This window comes from Suncus etruscus, chromosome 17 (assembly GCF_024139225.1).
Source record: "Suncus etruscus isolate mSunEtr1 chromosome 17, mSunEtr1.pri.cur, whole genome shotgun sequence".
NCBI classification, from domain to species: Eukaryota; Metazoa; Chordata; class Mammalia; order Eulipotyphla; family Soricidae; genus Suncus; species Suncus etruscus.
Window position 1 is genome coordinate 25647911 of NC_064864.1, and position 27787 is coordinate 25675697.

At 33.1% G+C, this 27787-nt stretch overlaps 1 protein-coding gene across 2 annotated transcripts in view; it reads left to right on the forward strand.

Moving 5' to 3' along the window:
• NRG3 (neuregulin 3) overlaps window positions 1–27787 on the forward strand; it is a 1117732-nt gene that overhangs the window by 503843 nt on the left and 586102 nt on the right. For both annotated transcript variants that reach the window (XM_049790772.1, XM_049790773.1), the window contains exon 2: window positions 10871–11000. In XM_049790772.1, the coding sequence (XP_049646729.1) occupies window positions 10871–11000 (130 nt within the window). The remainder of the gene's footprint in view (window positions 1–10870; window positions 11001–27787) is intronic.

The following is a 27787-nucleotide window of genomic DNA, read 5'->3' on the forward strand; positions in this document are numbered from 1 at the left end:
TTGGCTCTGTGGATTTAATTATTCTTAACATTTGATATGAGTGAAATTATTGAATATAACCTATGCTGAGTGTCTTTTTTATAGACTGTTGTTTGGAGGCTAGATTAAGAAGCACTCATGGATCACTCCTAGATCTGTCCTCTAGTGTCACTTTTGGAAAATATCTAGGAACCACATGCAGTACTAGAGATTAAACTGAGGTTGATTTTATGCAACAATACATCATGTTGTGATTCTCTGGTTTTGTATCCTTTCTATCCAAAGCACACTACTTCCAAGTCTTATCTGTTGCAAATAAGTAGGTGATGACCTCTATTAGTGAATGATAGTGTATCCTCTAAGTTTATTTCTCAACTCATCAATTTTGACCTATGTTGGAGAGCGTCAATTATGCTCTGAATAGCATTTCTATGGACATTTGTGTGTGTGTCGGTGAGTGTGAACATTTATTTTCACTTCTCTTTGGTAAATATCTAGGAGTAGAATTGATGGTTCATATGTTAACTCTTAATATGTTAAGGAATTTCCAAATGGTTTTCCAAAGGAGATGCCCTTTTTTAAAGTGTGTTCCAGTTTTCCTACATTTTTGAGAACACTTGTTCATTTTAATGACTGTAGAGTGATGATTTATCCTGACTTTTATTTTCATCTTTGTAACTGATTAATGATTAATACATTAATGCAATTAATACATCTTTATATGTATATATTGGACAAATCTGTGGTGATGTAAAGAAAAATATGAAAGAAAATAAAAAATTAACAATTTATAAATATTTTAGAGCAATAAAATTTAATTTGAAAACCATGTGAACATCGATAAACTAAAATATAATAAAATATATGTATTTGTGTCACGTGAATCACTCATATCTTATGTATATTTTCATGAGATGAATAATCATAGAATAAAATAGCATGAGTCACTCTTCTCTCTGATGAGTCACTTTTATCATCACCGATAAAAAAGAGAAAATATAAACACAAACTTGAATAAATGGTGCATTAAAGTATAATTATTTTTCTTATATTACCCTTGTATTATATCATCAGGGCTATATTAGACATCCAACTCTATTAATTTTGTCTAATAATCAATGGAATATCCATGAATTTCCCTATAAATCTGAATCGTTATATTTAAAATTCCAAATGTATATCTTCTCCTCAAACTAGCGCAAATGAGAGAATATGTCCTCACTACCCTGCTTTGTATATAGCAAAATGGAATAGGCAGGTGGCAATCACACATATCTGCCAAGTGACTTATGAAGCAGCTATGTAAGTTATAATAAAATTGATGTTGTTAATTTCTTCATTAGGAATAAAAACCCTATCCAAATATTAAAATATATGCTAAGTGCTTATTACTTAGTCTAATTATTTAATTGGCATATTTAAGAGACATGAATGGATATGAGATATAGTACAATAGTTAATGCAATTGTCTTGTACATACTCAACCTGGCCTTAATTCTTTGCAGAAATTCCAGAGAATTTCCAGGAGAGATATTTGAGTCCAGAGCCAGAAGTAAACACTGAACACTGCTGGATGTAGCTCTCTCCATCCACCAAAAAATAATAATAATAATAATAATAATAATAATAATAATAATAATAATAATAATAACAGAAATGTGCTGGCTTACTTTTCAAAACTTAAAAAATAAAGGTGAAGGATAATGCCAACTGTTACACACAGTTAAGAGTAACTATCAATCTTTCTTATCATTTATTTATTTAATATTGGGAAGCCATTTGGGCAGTACTTGGGGACTACTCTTATGTTCTGTGCTTGGATGTTGCTCTTGCCAGGTTCAATAGGGGTTGACACACACAAGGAAGTGACTCAACTTCCATACTATTTCCTTGACCTTCTTTTCTAATTTTTTCTGTGCAATTAATTATTAGCATTCATGTATTCAATTTATTCAATATGTATCAAAATTGTAATGCAAATTAGTATTTCAAAAGAAATTTAAAAAACACTGAGTTGTACATTAGCCCTCACAAGTTTATCAAAAATTGGTGAGACCAATAGTCAATGATTCAATGTTGTATAGACCTTTGTCCCTTTTTCTAGAGATATGAACCATACTATCCCAAAGAAAATAAAGATAAAAGAGGACATGATTATGAGGGAAGTAGAATGACTGATATATACAGTGCTTCATGGGAGGAGATTTGGGGAAGAATGTAATTGATTCTCAACCTGATTACTTATCCCTAAGATCTGGGAACTGTCAAAATGATGAATGACTTTGTGACTAAATGCATTCAAGGATGTTTATTTTTAACAAATATGGCACTTTAGGGGTTAACACTGCTTTATGGATTTATTTTACTTTTAGTCAGCACTTTTTAAAAGTTTTCTCAATGTTGTACATATTGGAGTTCAAATGCTTTAAATTTCTAGAAACTTTTTACTTTTATTCCCTGGATTTCAGCCACAGTTGGGGGTTCTCAGGGCTTACTCCTGACTCAGAAATTACTCTTGGAAGAGCTTCAGGAACCATATGGGATATCAGGAACTTTTGGCTTTGAATTATCTAAGTATTCTCCACTTTTAAACAAGAGAAGTGTCAATGACTAAATTCATACAGTCCTCTTTCTAAATGTTTAAGTTATCATTCATTATTTGTCTCTGACTTTCAAAGGATTAAATAATTCTATAGTTTAAACTACTTACACGAGGCTAACATAGAAGGAACACTGTCATAAAAGGAATAATTAAAACTTTATTTCTTATAGGGAACAGTATATACAGCAGGAATAGTAAAATATATGTCTTACATTTGTTAAAATGCACTAATATGTTATCATCAATGGGTGACAGATATATTTCTCATATCTTGAACTATAAAAAAATCCAAGATCAATATGCCAGCAGAAGTCATGGCAGGGTTTTTTGGCCCCTCACTCCCTTTTCCCTTCCTCCCTCCCTCCCTTTTCTCCTTCCTCTCTTCCTCCCTCTCTCATTTTCTCCCTCCCTCCCTTCATTCCTTCTTTCCTTCCTTCCTTCCTCTCTTTCTCCTTCCCTTCCTCCCTCTCTCATTTTCTCCCTCCCTCTCTTGCTCCATCCCTTTCTTATTTCCTTCTTTCCTTTCATCCTTCTTTCCTTCCCTTTTTCTTCCCTTCTTCCTTCCTTCCTATTTTCTTCCTTTCTTCTTTTCCTGTCTTCCTCCCTCCCTCTTCCTTCTCCTTTATTCCTTCCTCCTTCCTTTCCTTTCCTTGCTTTCCTTCCTTCCTTCATTTATTCCTTCATTTCTTCCTTTCTTTATTTTCTTTTGGATTTGTGACTCACCCAGTAGTATTTAAATGTTACTCCTCATTCTGCACTCAGGGATTTCTCCAAGTGAGAAGTCAAACTAAGGGATTTTAAAGAAAGACTCACTTTTAGATCTTTCTGTCCTATAGCACATGCTGCCGAGGAAAGTTGTAGATGACTTCAAGAGTATATGGGATCTACTTAGTAACTTGGACATGTGCCACCTGAACATTTTGGCTTTTGTTGTTAAAAGTGATGAGCAGGTCTTTTGCATGTGATGAGGAAATAGGTTTATATGGGCTTAAAGCTGTTTTGATATTCATCACAGGAGCTAGAGAAAGCTGCTAAATGATTTTCCAGGAGGAAATAATAAATCATTTATTTTTATACACCTTGTGAAAACTGATTTCCATCAGTTAGGATTAATTTTCAGCTGTCAAACCTGAAAGTAGACAAGTCTAAAAGGAATACTGTAAGTGATACCAGAAGAAAGAAGTAGTATCTCCAACAGATGCTTAAGAAATAAAATTGTCAGTGTTGTGATGACACATTAACTAAAGAGAGGTCAGCTACTAATCCACAGGACTCCACAACAGGTTGATTGATACAAAAAGTGAGACTAAGAACCCAAAAGAAGGCTAGATTTATGAAGAACCATTGGTTCTCAGTTAATTTTAGGTGGCTTTAAAGTGATCTTATCTAAGTAAAGTTAAATAGACAGTTGGGGTACCTTTGGGAATTATTGGGATATGGTTAGTGACAGACAGAATTAATCAGGCAACTGGCCAAATTGGTAAGGAAAGGATAACAGAAATAAAATAGGTGTCCTGTGGGATTTATATAGAATAGTAAGTAAAGTGACTTTGGTTTAAATAAAATTATATTGGGTCAATGAATTAGTCACTTATTCTCAGTTTTTCTATTTACAAATAAGGATCATAAAGACTGCACATAATCATAGTTATTTTTACGAGGAAGAAGTAGCAAATGTTATCCTTGCATTGTGCTTACAATATGTAGACATTGTTTGAAAACCTATCCCTATGACATCTAACCTTTTGGGGGAGGTAAGGATGTCCAGTGGAGCTCAGTGGATGTTCCTAACTCTGTAATCAGGAGTTACATCTGATGGTGTTTTGGGAAACACATAGTGCTAGGGATTGAAACCTGGTTCAGCTGCACATCTGCAAGCAGCTTAATTTATATGTATTCTCTATGGGACAAAAAAATCCAACTTTAAATATAAATCAAATGATGGATTTAGGGCTAGTTTAGTGGGTGGAGTACATGACTTTTATGCATCCAACCATAGTTTGATCTCCATTACCCTATATTGTCTCCAGGGACCTAAATGGAGTGGTCCCTGAATGCAATCATGAGTAAGTCCTATGACACTCATGATGAGACCCAGAAACCAAATGCAAAAAAAAACAAAACATCAAAATATGTATAGATTTAGTTGATATCAAATTAGCCAAAACTGAAACTGAAGAAAAAGTAAAAAATATGTGATTGTAACTATGAATTAGAAACATTTTAGGAAAATTGGTATATCTAAGAGTGTCCAACTACAGATATGATAAAAATATTTAGACATATAATGGACTTAGATACAGCTAATTGCATGGGTGACATGAGAAGACACATATGTATGCAGGGTGTAGCAGAAAGAAAACCTTGTAAAATTGCAGGTGTTTTAACTATTGTACTTGTCATATAAAATCAGGAATATATATATCCTGAAGCAATATTTTTAGCATTGAGTACTCTGCAATTTCTATATAAATATATTTCTTTTGAACATGCTCCGCTCCATGTAGGTTCATTGAAGCTGATACAGGGTTCTTAAAAGCATGATTTCAAACTGGTAGGTGTCAGGCATTTCATGCAAATTTAACAAGGGCATTTTCTATGTTTGCTGTATGAATTAATATCGCCAGTATAAATCAGAAACTGTCAGTCCTCACAGCAGCCCCACAACTCAATTGAACTTTCAAATTCCTTGCCCAATACTTTCCATTTCTTTCATGCCAGCAAAGTGAACAATAGTCTGATCTCTGGCAGCAGGGAGAAAGCTATCTTTGCCTCTTGCCAGCTGAGAAATGATTTGTTTCTTTTTAAACTTCTTCACTGAATTCTTTTTGCAATTTTCCTTGACCATTAAATATTTTATAACTCAGTCTCATGCCAGTGCTCCTTCCTGGGGGCCCAATAAAATGGCAAATCCAATAGGAATTTTTTTATGTATAGCAGTATGTTTCCTTTACCTCCTCTACATCAGCTGTTGGTGTTTTTCATATTTGAGTATAGCTTCTGGTTCACAAGTGGACTGTACTAATACTAAAAGATATCCTATGGCACACTATATTTTTAAACTTTTTTAAATAATTGCGATATTAAAAACTAACATAATGAAGAATGAAAATTAAAGAAAGAAACAAATGAATCTCACACAAATGAATGAATAAACAAATGAATTAAATGGATGAATCTGATTAATGCAAGCAAGGAATGTGGATCTTGCTCTGATGATTATGCCTTATCATATTATTCTATAGATAGTTTTGCTCTTCTCATATAGAATTCTTCTTGTACCAATGAAAGCATGCTCATTCAATACTCAGCTTCAATATCAACCCTTTGGGAAACCTTCACAGAAAACTTTCGTGTGAATTAAGCTCTTCTTTCTTTGACGATCTACTGCAATTATTATATGTAATAGCCCATTTAGCACTCTTGTTCTTGCAACAAAATCTGTGTTCCCACAGTGTGTACTGTTGTGTTGGCAGCATAGAAAACCTCAGTAACCAATACTCAGGTTCAACTGAGTCCTTAAGGGGAGAAAACAGTCATTGTTTTACTTCATTAATAAATTGACTTTCATTGTAACTCTGCAGAGACTTCTGTCTTCTAACCTTACATTTTCTTCCCATTTTGCCTTTAATGAATTAACCATCACAATGCCCTACTGTGCAGTTAATTACTATACTGATTGCTTACTATGTATGCTACATGATGCGGAAAGAATACAAAACTTAATAGCAAAGCATTCTCTCTCTGGCCTCCCAGGGGGCAGTGGCTAAAACCCATAAAAAATATAAGAAAAACACATTAAACTACATATAGCAAGTGCCAGATGACTGGTCTGGATAATTACATATCCCCTGTGGTTTAGAGTGAATGATAACTATTCCTCATGCAGACATCAACAGTTCCTTAAACTGGGACCTTGACCTTTGGTGCTTGAAAGGTCCTTCTTTAACATTTTCTCTGTTCATATTAAACTTAATATTTTTTTTAACATTTATATCTTCTTTTCCAACATGTTTTCCCCCTTTTTGCTCTTTCTTTCCTATCTATTCATCCTGTGGAGCTGAGTTTTCACTCTTCCTTGAAAATATACATACTCCAACAAAATGGATTCTAGATTATTATGTGTTTTAATTAAAAAATGGATTCATTACCTAATTAGTATTGTGGGGTTTGCATCATATCTATTGGTGCTGGGATCACTCTCAGTGTTGCTTAGAGAACTATTCAATTTTGGGAATGAATAAAGTCCTCCTGCATATACACCATTGAAAGAACTAATTTTTTTTGTTTTGTTTTTTGTTTTTTTGTTTTTTAATTTATTTAAACACCTTAATTACATACATGATTGTGTTTGGGTTTCAGTCATGTAAAGAACACCACCCATCACCAGTGCAACATTCCCATCACCAATGAGAAAGAACTAATTTAAAGCACCCTTCCAGATACTATTTTAAAGTTATTTTATTATATAAAAATAAAGATGTATAAACTTAAAATACATAAATTAAAATGTTTATCATATATAATTAGATAAATATTTGTTGTATCAAAAGACATTGGGTCATAGGGCATGAGTGGTAGTGCAATTGGTAAGGTGTCTGCCTTGCGCGCACTAGCCTAGGATGGACCTTGATTCAATCCCCGGTGTCCCATAAGGTCCCCCAAGCCAGGAGCTATCTCTGAGCACATAGCCCTGAGCATCACCAGGTGTGGCCCCAACCTCCCCCACACTCCAAAAAAAGACATTGGGTCATAGATGTTGAATGTGTTATGACTCCCAGGAGCTCAAAGTCCAATCAGATGAGAAATTATTGAGTTGATATGAGAAGAATAATTATAATAATGATTGAGGTACTCCAGAATATAGGAGCATAATGAATGGCCTTAAAAGATATTTATAAGGAATTTTGGAATATTATTAGGAATATTGGGAATTTATAGGAATATTAGATTCATCCCTGTTTACCTATAGAGACATTCTCTTTGTGAAATATGCAAATAAATATAAAGGTACATAGACATTTTCTGTATGAAATTATATTCCTAGAAACTGAGTTGCTCTTTTAATTTTAAAGGAATGAAATAATAATATTAGATTCTATGGCTAAATTAGTGCATTTAATTATCTTAGAAGTGCTATAGTTTAAAAATATAAACTCTAGCATTATCGGTTAAGTTTACTTATGAGAGTTTTATATCTGATTGTTGAAATACTCTGGCAAAGTGTTAACATAAATATGATCTTACTTTGCAGTTTCGAGGTAAACCTTACCCTTACTCTAATTCTCACAGTATTTCCTGTTTTCATTTAGAAAAATTCTTAGTTTAGGCCAGTGCTTCTCAACATGAGTCTTCAAAATATTGCAAAGGGTGACATGTTGAAAATGACATAAATTAGGAGGCAGCACAAGACTTATAGTCAACAAGTAAGAAATGGGAGGCACAGGAAGAACACAGACATAGCAAAGGCCCTTACATAGTTTCCAACTCTCTCTCTCTGTCATGTGCTTATGAATATTATTATGACGGGAATGTACTTGGTAGAATAGGGAGTTAACCAGCAGAGAGATAGTGTCAGGTGGAAACTAATCGATTGTAATTGCTTTGTCATTGTGCTGTATTTTGAGCCTGCAGCTTGTTAAAACCACTGATTATAAAATAAGGATCATATTTTTATGCTGTAGGACCTACCGCATTGAATGAAAAGCTGTTCTTAGAGGAGAGATCAGTGAATATCAGTAAATAGAAAATAAGAAATTAAAGGAAAAGTTATTAACTGATCATGAATTTGTATACTTTATCTGTTACGGTTCAATCAACAGTGTGGTGTTTTATAATGAATATTTGCTTAGATATCTTGAATTCTAAATATTTACATGAAAAAGAATTAACTCAATGTACCTATTTAGCACATACTGTTTTGAATAATATTCCTCCCCAATAAAGGAGATCTAGAAAAAAATGTGTTCATTTTGCACAGCAAAATTCCTTGCAAGAGTGATAGCACAGCAGTAGAGCATTTGCTTTCCACACTGCCAACCAGTGACAGACCCATGTTCGGTCCCCAGCACCCCATATAGTCTCCTGAGCCTGTCAGGAGCAATTTCTGAGAACAGAGCCAGAAGTAACACTTGAGCGCAGCTGGGTGTGGCCCCAAAACCAATGAAAAAATATTAGTAAACAGATATTTTAAAGTGAAAGAAAAAAGTTTCCATTGTACTCTCAAAAAAACAAATGGGGAGTTCCATAGCCGCTGCCTAAAAAAAAAATGGCCACCGTCTAAAAATGGTACCTAATGCCTGAAGTGAGAGCACAGAAGTAGGGTTCTTATTTTGTCTGCGGACATCCCAGGTTAGATCTTTGACAACCCGTGTGGTCATTTGAGCCCACTAGGACTGATTCCTGAGTGCAGAACCAGGAAGTAAAAACTGAGTACCACTGGGTGTAGCCTAAAAGACCAAAAAATAAATTATCTAAGAAAGTCCATGTAAATAAGAAGGCAGTGTTTATTTTTGCAATGCTTATCAATATTTAAATGTATGATAAAGTGATAACACTACATCTATTTTTTCTTTAAGTTAAATATAAACTTTTATATACATAAACTGATGTGTACAATAATTTTTAATCAATGACACTTATATTGAAATGATGTTAGAATAACTATATGCGAACATTTTATACTAGGCACCAGTTCTATTTAAGACTCAATCACTGATATCAAGGAAATTTAGCTAAATAAAAAGATATACAGAAAATAAATGTTTATGTAATCAAAGTGGATGTATTGGACATAGTGATGAAACCCTGAAAATGGTATATGGAAAAACAAGGTAGCTAGTGCATAATAAACTTTGAAGAATTATTGTTAAGCAAGAACAAGGGGGTCAAGGAAGGAGGGCCAGCCTGATAGACAGTTGGATAGATACCTGGAGAAATAGAACGTTAGTTGACATTTAATTTTTTGTTTTAGGATAAAAGAAAATGATTTTAGGCAGAAAAATTCCAGATACCTATTATTTTTTTAGTTACCTAAAATTTGGACTTATGTGAATGGGATCATGGCTTATAAAGATTTTTAGATATAATAATTACATGTTGTGATAGAACAGATATTTCTATATACATTTTTGTGGTAAGTAGAAAGAAGTTCATATGCTCTATAGTAACCCATATGCTATTAAACATAATTAATAGAATTATGTGAAAGACATAAAACTATTTTAAATGCTAAAATAGTACTTCATCTTTGATTTTAAATGTTTTTTTGTTGAATGTCAGTAGCTTTTTTGGACATTCTTTAATTTCTTTAATCTCAAGAATTTTACACTTGGAAATAATCCCTGTATAAAAGAAAATTATTTATGACTAATATTTTGGGGGATGCAGGTGTAGATATCTAGTTTATTTTTTTAAATAAGTAATTATGTATTTAAAAATAAGTGTTTAATAGGGTGCTAATAAATGACAATAAATTAGTCCTGTTAAATATTTACCAGAAACATATTTCACATTTGAAATTGCTTCAGAATTTAAACATTTGCATTTTAATTACATACTAAAAGAAGAAAATTAAATAATTGACTAAGCTATAAGCTGATTACAGCTGTAACTAAAAACAAAGCCAAATAAAAGAAAACCAAAAATAAAAAGAGGTTGACATTCATTTTCACAAAACACAATATACATAAATCAGACGTTGAATAGCATTTGGCAACAATGAAGGAAAAGACATAATTTCAATCATTCACACAGCACGTTAAAATTGAAATTAGTGAAAATGAATTTAGGGTATTTAACTCTAGGATCACTTAATGTTTGCTGATGTTCCATCATCAAATGGTACTGCCTTAGAGTGATGCCAATTGTTAAAATCTAGTGAGAAATAAAACAATTGAGTACAAACTGATATTTTTAGAATTCACTGGTTTATAAACAACAAGATTATTTTTTTTAACAATCTGGAAACTGGAATATTCCAAATCAAGGTGCTTATCAAGTCGGTTTTATGTACATCCTGTTGCCACACATATGACTTATTATCTCTATGGCTCTACCTCACAGGACCATCACACTGGGAATTAGTTTTGAATATCTGACTCTGAAGTGACTAAAACATTCAGTAAATGTGGCCCGTTTTGTCTGTTGAGTACAATAAGGGTCCAAATGTTCTGTATAGGTGCCCCAAAGTCAACAACCAGATGCCCATCAGGTTTCCATGCCAGTAGCAGGAGGAGTTGTTGGGTCAGAAGGCACTACTGACAGCATTCTCTGTGTTTCCTTTGACAGGCACCACAACTTATTCCACTGAGCGTTCTGAGCACTTCAAACCCTGCCGAGACAAGGACCTTGCATACTGTCTCAATGATGGCGAGTGCTTTGTGATTGAAACCCTGACGGGATCCCATAAACACTGCCGGTGAGTGGTTTAACATCAACGGACTTAACACCAAGGGTAGGCCCTCAGCAAGGGCTGTGGATACATTGTTTTGTGGGAAGAGCATTGTGATATAAATAATCTAGCTGTTTGAATGGCAAAATCAAGAATTTCCTGAGGGATAGACAAAAGGCTTTATTTCATGTGAAAAAGTTAAAACTGAATTAAAGTGGATATTATTTACATTTTACTTGACAAAGGAAAGGGACACTTCTTTTTATCATCTACAGGTTTAAGAGAAACTATTCTATATTTATGCAGAAGTCTATGATATATATTTAGGCACATATGGCATTCAGAGATCTTTCTTGTTGTGAATCTACAAACTATAACACACCCAAGAAAACTGTTTTCGAGTGTCTAAAATCTCCATATTTATTGTGAACCAAACCTCAGACATTGTAGCTTTGCTCAGAGAAAGCTGCATTTTGTTTTCATTGTATCTTTGTTTATTAATTTCAATACATTTTTATAAACACCTCTGATGATGAAACACTATCAGAAAGATGTTGTAAAAGAAATCATAGTCCTCTTATAATCTAGCTAAAGAATCATTAAGGGGAAATTTCCACTGAAGATTGGGAAGGTGTTTATTGGTTTTTAGAGACACAAGATTGCATAATTGCTAAAAATGAAAACAATTGGAGGTAAATAGTATATTTGTAGATACCACAGCATTAGGATTCCATTGAAGACTCAAATTAGCATCTGAAATAATATATCATATTATGCTTTTATTTCTAGCACTAACCTAGTAATTTGTTTTTTCCTTGCAATTGTATATTCTTCACTGAAATAATATATCCCCACACCCATATCCTTCTCTTTATTTATACTTTTCATATGTTACATAAATTAAATTAATTATTCTGGGTTGTAAAACATGGGAAGATATTACTTTTTGTCTCCTGAGTATAAAGTTTTATTCTCTGTTTTACTAAAATAGCAGAAAGAAGTGCATTTTACAGTTATGGATTTAGGCATGGCATCCTTCAGAACCTGGTGTGGATGAGTTGTTATAGTGCACAGAAGAATGGATAAATGATAGGTGATCTAATAATCTATCTAAATTTAGACTATGCAATTTATTTAGCTTGAATTACTCCTCAAGTTGTGAAGGGAATAGTCAGAATTTTCACCTAAGACAATGACTTTCCTGCTGATATTTTATCCTGAGGAAGGACAAGATCAAACTCCAATGTTGTATTTTGACTGTTAAGATTATTTCTACAGTTGAGAATTTTGACAAAAACAGAGACATTCTTATTCATCTTTAAAAATGCATATCAATGAAGTAGCATAACTATTAAATTTTATTTCAAGGGGCCCGGAGAGATAGCACAGCGGCATTTGCCTTGCAAGCAGCCGATCCAGGACCAAAGGTGGTTGGTTCGAATCCCGGTGTCCCATATGGTCCCCCGTGCCTGCCAGGAGCTATTTCTGAGCAGACAGTCAGGAGTAACACTTGAGTAACACTGGGTGTGGCCCAAAAAACAAACAAAAAAAATTATTTCAAATCTAATTTAGATTGATACTTCAATATAAAAAATATGATCAAACAGATTTGGTTTATTCACTAGTAATTCATGATGCCATTTATTTGATAGGACTATTATAACAATATATCACACATTAGCTAAGTTAATCGAGGAGGAATGTGGAAGCTTGAGGCTACACACCAGCTGTCCCAGGAATTACTCCTGGCAGTAGTGGGTAAGGAAGGATGCATATGTAGTTCCAGGGATCAAACTTGGATCAGCCACGCATAAAGCAAGCACCCTACCCACTGTAGTATATCTCCAAACCCAGACTGCATGGATGAAATAAAATTTCCTCAGAATTCTGTATCAGTCTGTGGTAAGGTGTAGATAGGCTGTTTTCTTATGCTGCTTCTGAGGTCAAGATTCCATTCATTTTTTTTTTCATTTTGGTTTATATCTAGCTTTCTTCTAGTGATTTTTCATTTCATTCCTTTATGCATGTATTCAAAAATTCTCTCCTTATAAAAGCATGCATTGTATTAAATTAAAAATTACTTTCAGTAATTTGTATAATTAAAACCCTGGTTTTACTAGGTTATCACTTTAGAAACCTTTACTCTAAATCAGGCTATCTTCTTAAATGCTAGAAATTTTAATGTCAACAAATGAATTAGTTGGGAAGCATAGTTTATTCTATAACAATGGATCTCAAATACAAATAAAATGCCCTACATGGATATGTTTAATTTTAAACACACAAGTAAAATTATATATATATATATATATATCAAGATAAATAGCATGCTTGTTTAGTCATTGTGGGTTTCCATTTTTACATTTTTTTGCACACACAACACGGAAAACCCATTTTTTAAATGTACAGTCACAACATAGCTAATCATGACAAAGGACCAGTCTAAGACAGAATTGGAACTCGAGTAGGTTAATAGATGCTTATAAATCTCCTAGTATATGTGAATAAATCATATTCCACGAATGCCACACATTCATCTTAAAGGTTTTGCTGTGAGTAAAAGACTTACATTTGTTTCTGCATCAGCCACTTCTAAGAGTTTCAGCATATTTATTAATAACATGCCATTCTGTACAGCACACTATTTAAATAGTATGTTTCACTCATTCTTCTTATTCAGAAAATGTTTATTGAGCACCTCCTATCATCAAGATGCTTTTACATAAATAAATTCAGAATAAAATGTATTTAGGAATTAAATCACATTGTGGTTTGAATATACTTAGAGTAAGTAATATATTCATTGTTAGGAAATAAGCAAAACAAGGGAGGCTATGTTGATGTGACTGACATGAGAAGGGAGGTAACTGCATGATGCATTGTTAACTGGGTTAAGATTCAAGTGAAATAAAACACAATTATACATATCTGCAGCAATAGACAAGAGATTACTAGAATTTAGCATATTAGGCAGTTTACTTTTTACAAGTCTCAAGACATTAATTAATTAAATTACAGAGAAATTTTGGCTCTACTTTGTAAAATTTTAATAGTGAATTGCAATACTGTGATAAATTGAATAAAAATGTATTTCCTGGGGCCGGAGAGATAGCATAGAGGTAGGGCATTTGCCTTTCATGCAGAAGGATGGTGGTTCAAATCCCCGCACCCCATATGGTACCCCAAGACTGCTAGGAGCAATTTCTGAGGGTAGAGCCAGGAGGAACCCTAAGCACTGCCGGGTGTGACCCAAAAAACAAAAAAAAATGTATTTTCTATTTCAAATATTGATAATTTGGAGCACTTTTATGACCCTTGCCAATAATAGCAGCAGAATTACCTTGATCATCCCATATAGCATTGGGATGAAAATGAAAGCAAATGCTCAAATATTGAAAACAAATATTAAGATGAATTTGGACCAGAGGAAAATTCATGTTTTTTAACTTGTCATTTTATCTCTATTGTATTTTCAAATTTAAAATATTAGCAATGATTTGCAAAGCATAGAGAAAACTGCTAAACCTAAAAGTATATAAATCTCTTTGAATACATATTAAAGAGATTTTTAAAGAACAATAGTAGGCCATTTTGATGTCACTGAGATTAAATTATACACAAAGTCAATAACTTTTGGTATTTAGTAAAGAGAAACCCTCATATATGGTGGAGCTTAATATAGAATAAGAAGAGTTTCAGGGGCTGGGGAGCGATAGCACAGTAGTAGGACATTTGCCTTGCACGCAGCTGCCCAGGATGGACCTGAGTTTGAACTCTAGAGTCCCATATGGTCCCCGAGACAGGAGCGATTTTGGAAGTAGCTTTACGTTATAGTATAAAAGTTTCATGTGTGTATTACTTAAAACCAGCGTGCATTTATATATACAAACATACAAACAAACAAACATACATACATACATACATACATATTACATTAAATTCATTGGCTAGAACTATAATATTACCCGTGTCTTGTATTTGGACAACTTGGTTTTTATTCTGGGCACCACATATGGTCTCTTGAATTCACCAAGAGTGACACCTGAGCACAGAGACAGAAGTACGGTAATTTTTAAATACTGCTGTGTGTTGCCCTAAGACAAAATCAGGGCACCTTGCACCTGGCTGACTCCATATGGACCTCGGTTCGGTCCCAAGCGTCCCATATGGTCCCCAACCAGGAGCATTTTCTGAGTGCATAGCCAGGAGTAACTCCTGAGCATCACCAGCTGTGGCCCCAAAAGAAAAATAAATAAATAAGTGAATAAATACATAAGCAAAACAAAACAAAATAAAAATTTCACTGGGAAGTTTGTTTCTCATATTACATAATATTGACTTTTTTCTCTGTATTTACCCTTCTTCCCTTTAAGTAACCACTGATTTTCTCTTAGTTTCTTGAATCTGATTACATGTCTTATTTTATAACACACATAAGTAAATCATATAGTGTATATCTTCAGAAATAGGATGATTTTATTTCTTTGTTTGGGGGCGACACCAAGTGGTTCACAGGGCTTATACCTGGTTCAATACTCAGGAATTCTTATCCCTAATAGGCTCCAGGGACCAGATGGAATGTCAGGGCTTAAATTCAAGTTGGATTTCTTCAAGGCAAGTACCCAACCCACTGTAATACCTGTCTGGTCACCCCAAAACAATGAATTTACATTAGCAATTTAAGTGATTCTATTATTGAAATAATAATAAAAGTAAATAGCAAACAGCCTTAATACAGAGTTTTAATATAAATATTAGAAAAAAACAATTAATATACTCTTAATCTGTAAGTAAACATTATTTTAAAAGTGACAATGAAAATAATCAAAAACAAAAAGCAGTAAGAATAACATAGCCACTAATGTTTCCTGCTACAGTATAGGGGTTGTAAATTGGCATGGAAATTGAAAGCAGGTTCTTTTTGGTGTCCAGCACAAGTTAGATACATATGTAGATGGTAGGTGTTTTCATTTTCAGTTCTCTGATGCAAATTTTATGAAATAATTGTTATTCTATTAACTGAATACCACTCAGTAATTGCAAAGCAAAAACGTTTCAGCAGTTTTGTTGATATTTTGAGTGCTCCTAAGTGAATACAATTGTTCATTAGTATTGTTCTCTGACATTGGTCTGGCATTTTTCTCCTTTGTGGGGGACTAGTCTTTTGCTTTTATTCATTTTGGATTATATGAATTATTATAGTGTTTTATCTTTTCATACAGTAGACTCTAAAACTTTAGTCTATATACCCTGTGTTTTAATGCTGAAGGTAATAAAAGTTAAGTTGGAAAGATTTTCATGCTAAACTAAATCAGTTAATGTAAATTTCACATAGATAACCCCATTATATTTACAAAGTAAAGAGTAGCCAGTGTACTTACTGCATAAGACTTTTACAAACATTTTGAAAATTTGTTTTTTAAGGAATAATAGAAAATGTTTTGCTCTTTACATGAGGACTCTACATTATTTAACTTCCATCAACGTGTAACGGCAGCTATATTTACAGGTCTCACATTCAAAAGACTTAAAGGTATTTCCAAAAGTGTGAGCTTATATACCAGGCTCCCTTTTTTTGACATTTATTTTATTTATTTTTAAAAATCATTTCTTTATTTAAGCTCTATGATTAAAAACATCTGCATTATTGTGGTTCAGGCATAAAATGTGCACCACTCTTCACCAGTACAACTTTTCTGCACCATTGTCCCTAATTTCCCTCCTCCCTAAACCCCAGCCTGTTTTTGATTCAGGCATTTGATTTTTCTCTATATCAATGTTATAGTGTTTGTTAGTGTAGTTATTTCTCTAACTGCACTTACCACTCTGTGGCAAGCTTGTATCATGGGCTGGTTCTTCTTGCTCTCATCTCTGTTGTTTTAGGGTATTATTACTATACTCTCTTATTTTTCTTATAACATAGATGAGTAAAACTATTCTATATTTATCTCTCTCCCTCTGACTTATTTTAATCATATCCACATCTTCATATCCATCTATGTATAGGCAAATTTTGTGACTTCATTTTTTTCTAATAGCTGCATAGTATTCCATTGTGTAGATGTGCCAGACTTTCTGTAGTCACTCATCTGTCAGGCATCTGGGTTGTTTCCAGGTTTGGGCTATTGTAAATAGCACTGCTATGAACATTGGAGTGTTTAGTAAACAAATCTTGGATATTCTTAGCAAAGGCTCAAAAAGTTCTGGCTATAAATATCTGCTTAAAAGGAAACTTTGGTGATTTTGATCAATTGGATTAATTTTAATATTAAAAATCAAATATATTTTCTTAATATTTGTCCCTTTATTATAAAGTGAACTTAAGAGAAAACATTTGAACTTTGTGCAAATTATCTAATTTAGTTTTATTTTTCTTACAAAACACAAACTCATTTATTAGGGTCAATGTTTATCTGTTCAGAAGTTTATAGGAATTATTTGGCAACTGTGGTTTTTTAAATAATCATCATTTTAAATTGCCAGTGTTTTAAAATATTGTTCTTGCAGTTTTTCATCCTTTTGTGATAAGTACAATTTTGTTATATAATTTTGACTTGGTTTCTTTCCATTTGCATTTGTTTATATAATTTCAAGAAAAAATACTGAACATTGAGTCCTGGATAATACTAATAAACTAATAATTTCAGAGAACTTTTTTAAAAAAGCATAACAATAAAATTGGAACTTAATAACAAAATGAGAAAATGGAAATAATAAGCACTCTCCTTATAAAAGCAAACTCAACAAATATAAAAAATATTTATACTAACCAAGACATTTTTCTTATACGTTTGATAGTTTTGTTTGTTTTGGGTCCATATCTACAGGCATCACAAACTTATTTCTGATTGTTCTTATTATCAATCTTGATGATACTCAGGACTACAATGGATGCTTGAGATTGAACCTGTGTAGTGAATCAACCCTATCCAATGCACTATTCTTCTGACTTATTATTTAAAGTTAAGTACTCAATTTAGTATTAGTGCAGTAAAATCATTTTTATATATTATGTAAGGAAAATATACTTATATATGTGTAGGTAAAGTTACATGATGTTTCAAAGATATACATTCTTTTTTAAGACTTTAGTGTCGGGGCCGAAGAGATAGCATGGAGGTAAGGCGTTTGCCTTTCATGCAGGAGGTCATTGGTTTGAATCCCACCGTCCCATATGGTCCCCCGTGCCTGCCAGGAGCAATTTCTGAGCCTGGAGCCAGGAATACCACCTGAGCACTGCCGGGTGTGACCCCCCCCCCAAAAAAAAGACTTTAGTGTCTAGAAATATGTTCTGAAGATTTACTTAACAATAGTCATTACAGAATATTTGTAATAAACAAATCTTGGATACATACATATATATTAGAATATAACTATGCACTGATGAAATCACCCGACCTGAAATTTTCAAGATGTTTCAAAGACATGAAAATGTTCTCATTTTCTTTATGTATTTTGTATTTTGGGTGGGTTTATTGCTGGTGGTGCTTGGTTGACAAAGAGCAAAAGGTGCTAAGGGACACTTCATTGCCATAAAGCAAATCTGGAGTTGCCGCAGACTATAACTGAATAATCTTGCAGGAAAGTTGTTCCTTATATCATTTATCTTTGAAAAAAAAAAGGATAAAATAGTGACGTTGAATAATGAGAATTCTAAAAGATTGAGACTGTACAGCTCTTTTTTTTTTTCTCTGAACTTAATTTTCTAAAATCTCTCCTTTGCACAGGCATTTTTTTTTATCTAACTCCTGGTTAAGACAATTGACCCTACTCCTCTCAATTTTTCCATTAAGCAAGATAGCATTCTTGCATTAATCCTTGTTATTAGAATCCACTAATATTAGGCTGATAAGATAACTTTCAATTAAACTCTTCCAAATTAAATACCACTGATACTATTTTAATGTGGCTGTTTCTTCTTTTACTAATAATTAATGTATACTTCTACATCATCTTCCCCCCCCCAGAATTCATGTGTTTTAAATATTTGAAAAATTGGGTTAAATAATAAATATCATTGCATAGAAATAGTTAGGGGAATAAAGGAAATTATTAGAAACTCTTTAAATCAAAACATTCTGAATAAAATGGAGTCTTCTCTAGTGTATTTATTTCCTATATTACCTCTAGAATATTTCAGAATTTAGAATATAATGTACTCTGTAATATATTTTACTATAGTGAAAGAGGTAGTCATTGTGGGCCCGGAGAGATAGCACAGCGGCGTTTGCCTTGCAAGCAGCCAATCCAGGACCAAAGGTGGTTGGTTCGAATCTCATTGTCCCATATGGTCCCCTGTGCCTGCCAGGAGCTATTTCTGAGCAGACAGCCAGGAGTAACCCCTGAGCAACGCCGGGTGTGGCCCTAAAACCAAAAAAAAAAAAAAAAAAAAAAGAGGTAGTCATTGTATCTGAAAAAAATTGCTAAGCATTTAAAAGGGCCAAACTTATTTTGAGGCCAAACACAAGTCAAAAAGATATCTCTACTGAATTGCAGCTCATTAAATGTTTCTCCAAACTTGCTGTAAAAATATGTTTTCAAAACTTGGGAAAGAATGGCGTTTGAGCCGAATTTGACCTGTAGTGATCATTTTGGAAATCTATCAAGCAATTCACTTGAAGATGCCTGAATCATTTGAAATATGGAACTGCTAGAAAAAGAGGAAAGCTTTCTAATAGCAACTATTGCCTGAGGCAGTACTTCCATAAAGGGGCTGATGGACTGTGTGAAATGCTGGTTGGAGTTGGTGAATGCAACAGTCTGTTGAAAGGTAGGGTGGGGTGTGTGTGGGTGGCCCAAGGACAAGCCTTGTTGTTTTCTGCATCTGGTTCTGCCTGAAAAGATTTTGAAATCAGCTCTTTTTTTTCTTTTTAAAGAGAATTGATTGGGCAAAATATAACCATATCCCTATAATAAACTATATGAAATTGTTGGACTATCCTTGCTAATGTTTTGTTCTGTCATTTTGGGCTACATTAGCTCCTCCTCCTAGTGAGATTTCACTTTATCTAATGGCTCTCCAATAAATGTTTTAAGAGTTGTTGTTAATGAGTCTCTGTGCTTGAAGAAAGTCAGAATGCAAATGGAGACTTGGCACACATCCCTAATTTCCATTAATAGAAAAAGATGGGGGCTGAAATATCTCTAAGTTCAGATCATAACGAAATTAGAGGATTAGGTGAAAAGTCTTAAAAGAACTATAAATTTAAGAGACTACCACAGTGCTGCCATATTTTGAATAATTCACAGTATCCATGTTCATAATTGATCATCTATAGATGGAAAAATATATTCAGTAGATGCAAATAAATTAGCCAGATTATAACTATTAATCATCTTCTCTAATGATGAAGTTTATCAAAATGATATCATTAGTGTTAGCAACAAACACATAACAAATCAAAACACAACAAATAAAATTTGCAAATATGGGGCCATAGCAGTGGCACAAGGGGTAAGGCATCTGCCTTGCCCACACTAACCTAGGACAAACCGTGGTTCGATCCCCTGGCATCCCGTGTGGTCCCCTAAGCCAGGAGCGATTTCTGAGTGCATAGCCAGGAGTAACTCCTGAGCATCACCGGGTGTGGCTCAAAACAAACAAAAAATTGCAAATATATGATGTTTTAGTTAGTATAAACTATTTTCAAAATTTATCTTCTAGTTAAACTTTAGCTTCCATCTTTGTGTTGGAAATAACCTGGTATTTTTTGTATTTTTAGGTTTGGTTTTGTGATGCACATGGGGGAATGCTCAGAAGTTAATCCTGGCTCTGCATCAAGTAATTATTCTTAGTGGTTTGCTAAGGGTACAGATGAATGCTAGGTATCTAAATCATGGGGGCTATATGCAAGGCATATAACCGACAGAATGTACTATTGCTCTGGCCCCTGAATTGGTATTCATATAGTGCTGTTTAAGTATTATGGAAAAAAAAAAGAACAGCTAATAGAAAAAAAAATAACAGCTTTCAACTAATGATTAAAGTTTTTTTTTTGGGGGGGCACACCCAGTGACGCTCAGGGGTTACTTCTGGCTATGCTCTCAGAAGTCTCTCCTGGCTTGGGGAACCATATGGGACGCCAGGGGGGATCACTCCTGGCTTGGGGAACCATATGGGAAGCCAGGGGGGATCGAACCAAGCTCTGTCCTAGGCTAGCGCTGGTAAGGCAGACACCTTACCTCTAGCGCCACTGCGCCAGCTCCTGATTAAAGATTTTTTTTAATTTTAAAATATTCTGATTTTTTCTTTACACTGACTGTATAAAAAGAGGACGTACAGTAAATGCACCCCATAACGGGCCCTTTGCCTGATCTGTATTGTGAATTGGGGGACAAAAAAATATTTTGATTTATTTTGGTATGTCTAGGTGTAATAGTATGTTTCTTGAGGCTGTTTTTATGGTCTGAGTTTTATATGAAAGATTTGAGATCTTTAAATATATGTTTATCTATTTAAACTCTGGCCAGAATGATAATACAGCAGGCCATCTGCCTTGCATGCAGCCAAACTAAATTTGATCCATAGTAACACATATGGTCCCCTGAATACTGTCATGAGCGTTCCCTGATTGGAGCGCCAGTAGTAATCCCTGAGAACAACTGAATAATACCCAGTAAATCAAACAAAAAATCATATATATGGATATATATAATACATATATAAAATATATGGACTTTTAATTCTTCACTTGGAATTGAAAGACAAATAGAATTTATACCTATTCTATAATATTGATTTAAGAAGCAAGGCATATATAAATCACCAACTGGACAATACATAGAATGCAGCATATATTTCTTTTCACTTTATTCTTTTTGCTACTAGAAAAATAAAAATCATAATTATTGGAATCCCTGTGAGAAAATAATATGTTTATCATCTACCTATTAAATTTATAGGAAGTTTCATTTTCAAAAGAGTGAGAAGAAACATAGCAAGAAATTATGATGTATATTCTGAAGGATGTAGGGGATTTTGCTGCTAATGTGATCTTGTTGCAAATTAGTATTTTAAAATTAACTTATCCAGAACTGAAACCAATTCCTAATTGTACAAAATTTACACTTTACTGAATATTTGTAGTTCTCAGAAAAATAAAAAAAAATTATTTGCTAGTGCATTAATGTAAACAACCATAATTGTTTTATTACTGTAAAATAAATTTTAAGTTATATTTCTGAGAAGCAGTAAATTGATCTGCCACTTTGTATGGGTTATGAAATATATATTAATTTTATTTCCAATAGCTATAGGATTAAAAAATATTTACATTTTCTTTCTATCTAGCTTTCCAAAGTAGTTTCTTCAAAGTTGATTACTAAACTTTAGTGTTTAATGTACATTGGCACTAAGATCTTTCATAAAATACAATATTATTAATGTTTTATAGCAGACCACTAAGAGCAAAAAGTTAAAATATTTTAGATATAGTGTGTATTTAACAATTAACATCAAACGGTTGATGAACAACTAAGTTCAGCTTCCCATAGACTTATTAATTTCAGAAATCTATATGGTGCCTTGATTAAACAGGTCTTTGCTGCTTTTCTTTGGGAGTTTAAAATTAAGCTTATTTTCTTTTTTTTTAAATATAATTTTTATTTTGATCATAGTGGCTTACATATTGTTGACAATAATATTTTAGGTACATATTTACATAAAATTAGGGGGGATTCTCATCACCAAATTGTCCTCCCTACACCTCCGTTTTTGTCCTACCTCCCATTTCCTCTTCCCTCACCCCCAGGGTGGCTAGAATATGTGGTCCCCTCTGTATCTAACCTACTACTTAGTAGTCTTGCACCTGTTCGGTCTTGATGCCTCCCTTATTTCCCCCTCTAACTGGAGGTAGGACTAGCTAGTTCAAGTTGCGTGGTTTTGTTTGAAAAAGAGAAAAGTAATAAACTGGGGTAAGAGTCTAATACACCAAAAATGGGCAGAATCCTTCTAGAGGCTCTCATCATCAATTTGAGAGATGAAGGAGAAAAAGAAGGTGAAACACTCCACCAGTACCAAAAGAAGTGTCAAATATCCAGTGAGGACTCCAGCTATATCGATAAGCACCACAAAAAAAAAAAAAACAAAGAAAAACAAACAAAGAAAAACAAACAAACAAAACAAAACACGCCATGGTCTTGAAATAAGAAACATGGCATAGCACATAACGAAAGAAAAGAAAGGAAGAGAAAAAAATAAGTTTAACTGGGGACAACAATTTCAATAATCACACCCAAACAGAGAAATCGACCAAAAATAGATAGGTAAATAATAATAATAATAAATAAAGATAAAAAATAATATAAAAAAATAACCAAGGTTTTGTGCTTTTTGTATTTTTGTTTTTTCCCTCCTGCCCTGGCACAGTAAATATTGGGGCCATTCGAAAAGGAATTCACTTGGCCTAAAAAAATATGGGGTTTCTCCGTCCTTGGAGTATATTGCTTATTTTCTTTTTGTTAATGTGCAGTCTAGTGAAACTAACATTGCTTCTTACTGACTATCAAAATGATTTATTTATTAATTATTAGAAATGAGGTGTTTCTTTCTGGCTATTGTATCATAGGTATGTAAACATCATTGCCACTCATACAATATTGTATAAATTCAAAGTATTATAGTTAAGTAATTGTGAGTGAACAGATTTTGATTTATTCCTAACCTGCTTTAAATGAGGTCTCTGTTCATTGATACTATCTCAATTTAAAGCACTGTTGTAACAAATGAATCATGGCATTTTCCTATCATTTATTAACTTTTTGATGTCATTGATTAATTCATAAATAACCCATTGTATAAAGTAATCTCTTACAAAGTTCTTACTTTGTATACTAGAGTCAAAATTCATTTTGTTAGCTGGCAGATAGCTTTTTAAAATACCACTTTATTCCCTCATCTTATTTTTCTTAATAAATTGCCTGGTTAAACTCTATAACTAACTCTCTGACAGAACAATTACATATATTCTCCATGGCTTACCTGGCTTATCAGTTATATATTACTACTTATAGCTCACTTTACAGAAATGCAAATGTTGCCATAATTGTATATATTTATGTTTTAGTTCTCTGGTATAAAGTAAGCATGTGGTGAATTTAATTAAGAAAGAGGAATAATATTGATTTGCTTATTACCCTGCACACTTTTGTTTGCAGTTTCATTGCTCTGTAAACATGACTTTCTGATGGGTTCTCTGAATCTTCTAGCCTGCACAATTCAACTTAACTCCACTAATGACAACCAAAGGAAATTTTTCCAGTAAATTACTTATAAAAACCATAATATTTTTGCCAATAATGGATAAAAATACATTTTAGGATGCAGTCACTGTAGTTACTGATACAGAAGAGTTAGGAGAAAAGCAAAATAGTCATTTTTCACTATTTTATCCCCACTGCTGACCGTTGCTGATAATATGAATATTCAAATAAATTTTTTTTCTGGTTTAGGGTTTTAATCCAATCTGATTTAAGAATTCTACAGGTGTATCCTATGGAGAAACCCCTGGCTCTGCCTCTTAGATATCTGCTTCTCTTCCTGTGTAGGAATGTACCATACTTTCATCTGGTTGAAAATTCTTGTAGCTTTCCACTATCAGAATGAATTCCCAAAGTAAATATGTGTAAGCAACTTAGGAAAATTTCCACCAAATTTAATTTTTAAAAATACTTATTTTGTTTTAATATTCTAAAATATTCTTGAATATTATTTATCTAGATATTTTTCATCCTTACAGATTGTGAAAATAGTTAAGAATAATGTCACAGAATTTGCCTGGCAAAACTTTCAGTGAATAGAACAAAGATGACTAGGATATATCACCTACACTCCTGTGGTTTATAACATCCTTCTGCCATCTGTCTATCTCCTACTGAAAGAATTCTTGTTTTAGACTAAATTTAAACATAGAACAGAATTTTTAATTTCAAATACTAACATCTTTTCCTTATCCATCATGTCTGCACATCTTATAAATAGAGGGATGACTTAAATGATATTGCAATGTCTTGATCCAACCCAGTGAATTGAACTCCAAAACTAGCAAGAATATCTACTTGAAAAAAAAAGCTGTCATTATGCTACATTTCAGCTCTAATAAAACATCTGGGAGAATTTGAGTAATATTTTGGCATGGGGATTTCCCACTTATACAGCAGTGTAGCCAGGATCACAGACTTAAGAGTGATGACAAGTTCCACAGGTTTAGCTTTGCTTCTACCCTCTTGCTAAAACCCTAGTCTCCTAGAATTCCAACTGTTTGAAAAATCAAACTTTCAAAATTCTGGATCTCTTTTAAAATATCATAATATTAATTAAGTATTTAATTTTTGTTAATTTATTTCATATTATTTGTAGTTATATGTAGTTAATACACATATATAGTTAATATACATAGTTTAATCCTTTAACATATAAGACTGAGCAACCATATATATTGCCATCATAAACCCGACACTTTTCAGATGTTGTTTTCAGTTTTAATAATTTATTCTCCATAATAAACATAAGCCAGAAATTAATGGAGCTGAATAGTACTTTGATTATTCTAATTGTAACTCAGACAAAACTCAAATTTATGGAAAAGAAGACTACCATCTGCTATATGTGTTTTTCTTAATCAAAGTTTGACAAGATCATATAAATTACGTTGTTTTCTTCACATTCCCAGAATCAGCTGCAATATACTTGAATCTATTGTCATGTTCTGTATTAAGATAAAGCATGCAATTCCTGAGAGTAATATCTCTTTAAAATATCCCAGATTTATCAAAGTATATGTCAACATCTAATTGGTGTTCTAATTAGTTATCCATTCTTTACCTATTATTTGAGAAATCTGAATATGTAAAAGGAGAATCAAGCCATTGTTTCACAGAAAAAAACAGTAGATAGCATTCCTAGAGTTTGTTTCTGAAGACATCCTTAAAACTTCCTGGACAATTTTATGATTACAGTTGTCAAGCAAGCATATAGCATGCAAACAGTCATCTTGAAGATAATTCAATCCCATTCACACACACATAGACATATTATTTACAAAAATAGCATCATGCAGTGTATTGATGTTTTGATGGTAAATAAGAAAGCAAGCCCGACTTGGATAGAACATGATAATTATGAATCAAAAATTATGCATAATTAAGTCTGAAAGAATTATATGTTGGGGAAGTCTTGACTATCAATTGTGTCAAAGTATCATATACTATGAGGTGTAAATCAGAAGCATTGATTCCCACCTCTATGGAAATATTCCACATATGAATCAAGATTGTCACATAAAATTACCATATGGTTTTATTGGGAAAAGTCCACATTAGAGCAATATAAACTTATAATTTAATAACAATAAAAAAGGAATATCCTTTTTTGCCTCCTTGCCTCTGAGAAAGCAAGATTCCTTACTAGTAGCTCAATAATAACCATCCAAGATAGCTTGGTCAGGGATTGTGCTCTTGTCATATTTGTTCAAACCAGGATGACCTGATCCAAAATATGGCCTCAATCAATATATACCTCCATATTTTCTACCAACTCATAAATGTTATCAACCCATCAAGTTGAACTGCTAGAACTGGTCATTCTGGACAGAATCCTGACAACAGAAATACTAGCTCTTTGAATGTAAAATAAAATCACTAAATTTTTTTGAAAAGAGAGTGGAGGAATACACCACTTGGCAGACTCTGGAAACTGGTGAGTAGGCTGGCAGCTCTTAAATCAGAAGATAACCTGAAAGCATTTGCTTATGAAGACAGAGGGTAGACTTTATATCAGAGAATAAGTGATCAGTTCCTTTTTGCCAAGACCTGAAGTTTCTGAACTACTAGTGTTGAGTTCAAAGAATCTCAAATTAGCCTTATCTGGCACCAATATTTATACCACATTTCAGAGGCGTATTATTAGGACTACCTGTAAATTTTAAATTAGGTAGAACATCTAAGCATCTAATTTTTTGACTTTAATTAAAATATGTCTACTTATTAGTTTTTTATTTAACAAATAGAACTTTTTAAAATGACATCACTCTGAAGCCACTCATCCTTATGTGCCTCAATCTTCCCTTATTTTTCAGTAAAAGTTTCTTATGACAATAATATCAGTATCATTACTGACCATCACTGGAAGGTATATACCTACATAAACACAAATATACGCATATATTTATCTCCATGTTCAAATGTTAATACATGAAAATTTATGGATGAAATTAGAGGAAGACACAGATAGAAGACCTTTTGTATAGTCATGGGGATATCTTAAATATATGCTAAAATTAGTGATATGTAATATGTTTAATTTTGACATGTACACTAGGTATAAATGAAAGGTTTTTCCATTATTTCCAAGTCATCAGTACTTGTTAAACATAGTTAATATTCTAGGTTCAGAATAAAGTAATAGGGATATAGTGATGACTTTCTTAGATGACATCAGGAGAAAAGAGCTAGGAAGAACATATTTTAGGTCAGTTTTGACTGACAGTTTCTCTAATTTGTTCAGTCTGTAAGATATGGATGTGCCAAAATAAATATCAGTCAGAGAGCACTTCTGTGGGGGTCATATTTACATTTGCATTTTGAAATGTAAATACCTACTTATGTTCTACTTTGACTATTACTTTTATCTCCTCAAAAAACACGGGAAGAGGTAAGTCTTTCAAGAAAAGTCCCTTAAAATACCAGGGTAGATTTTAAAAATTATTTTAATTAAAGTTTAAAGTAAAACATTTCATAAAATTTTTACACAAAATAACCAGTCAGATTTTTTCTTTATTCAGCTTCCAGAAGTTTCTCAAAAACACACCAGGAGGGAA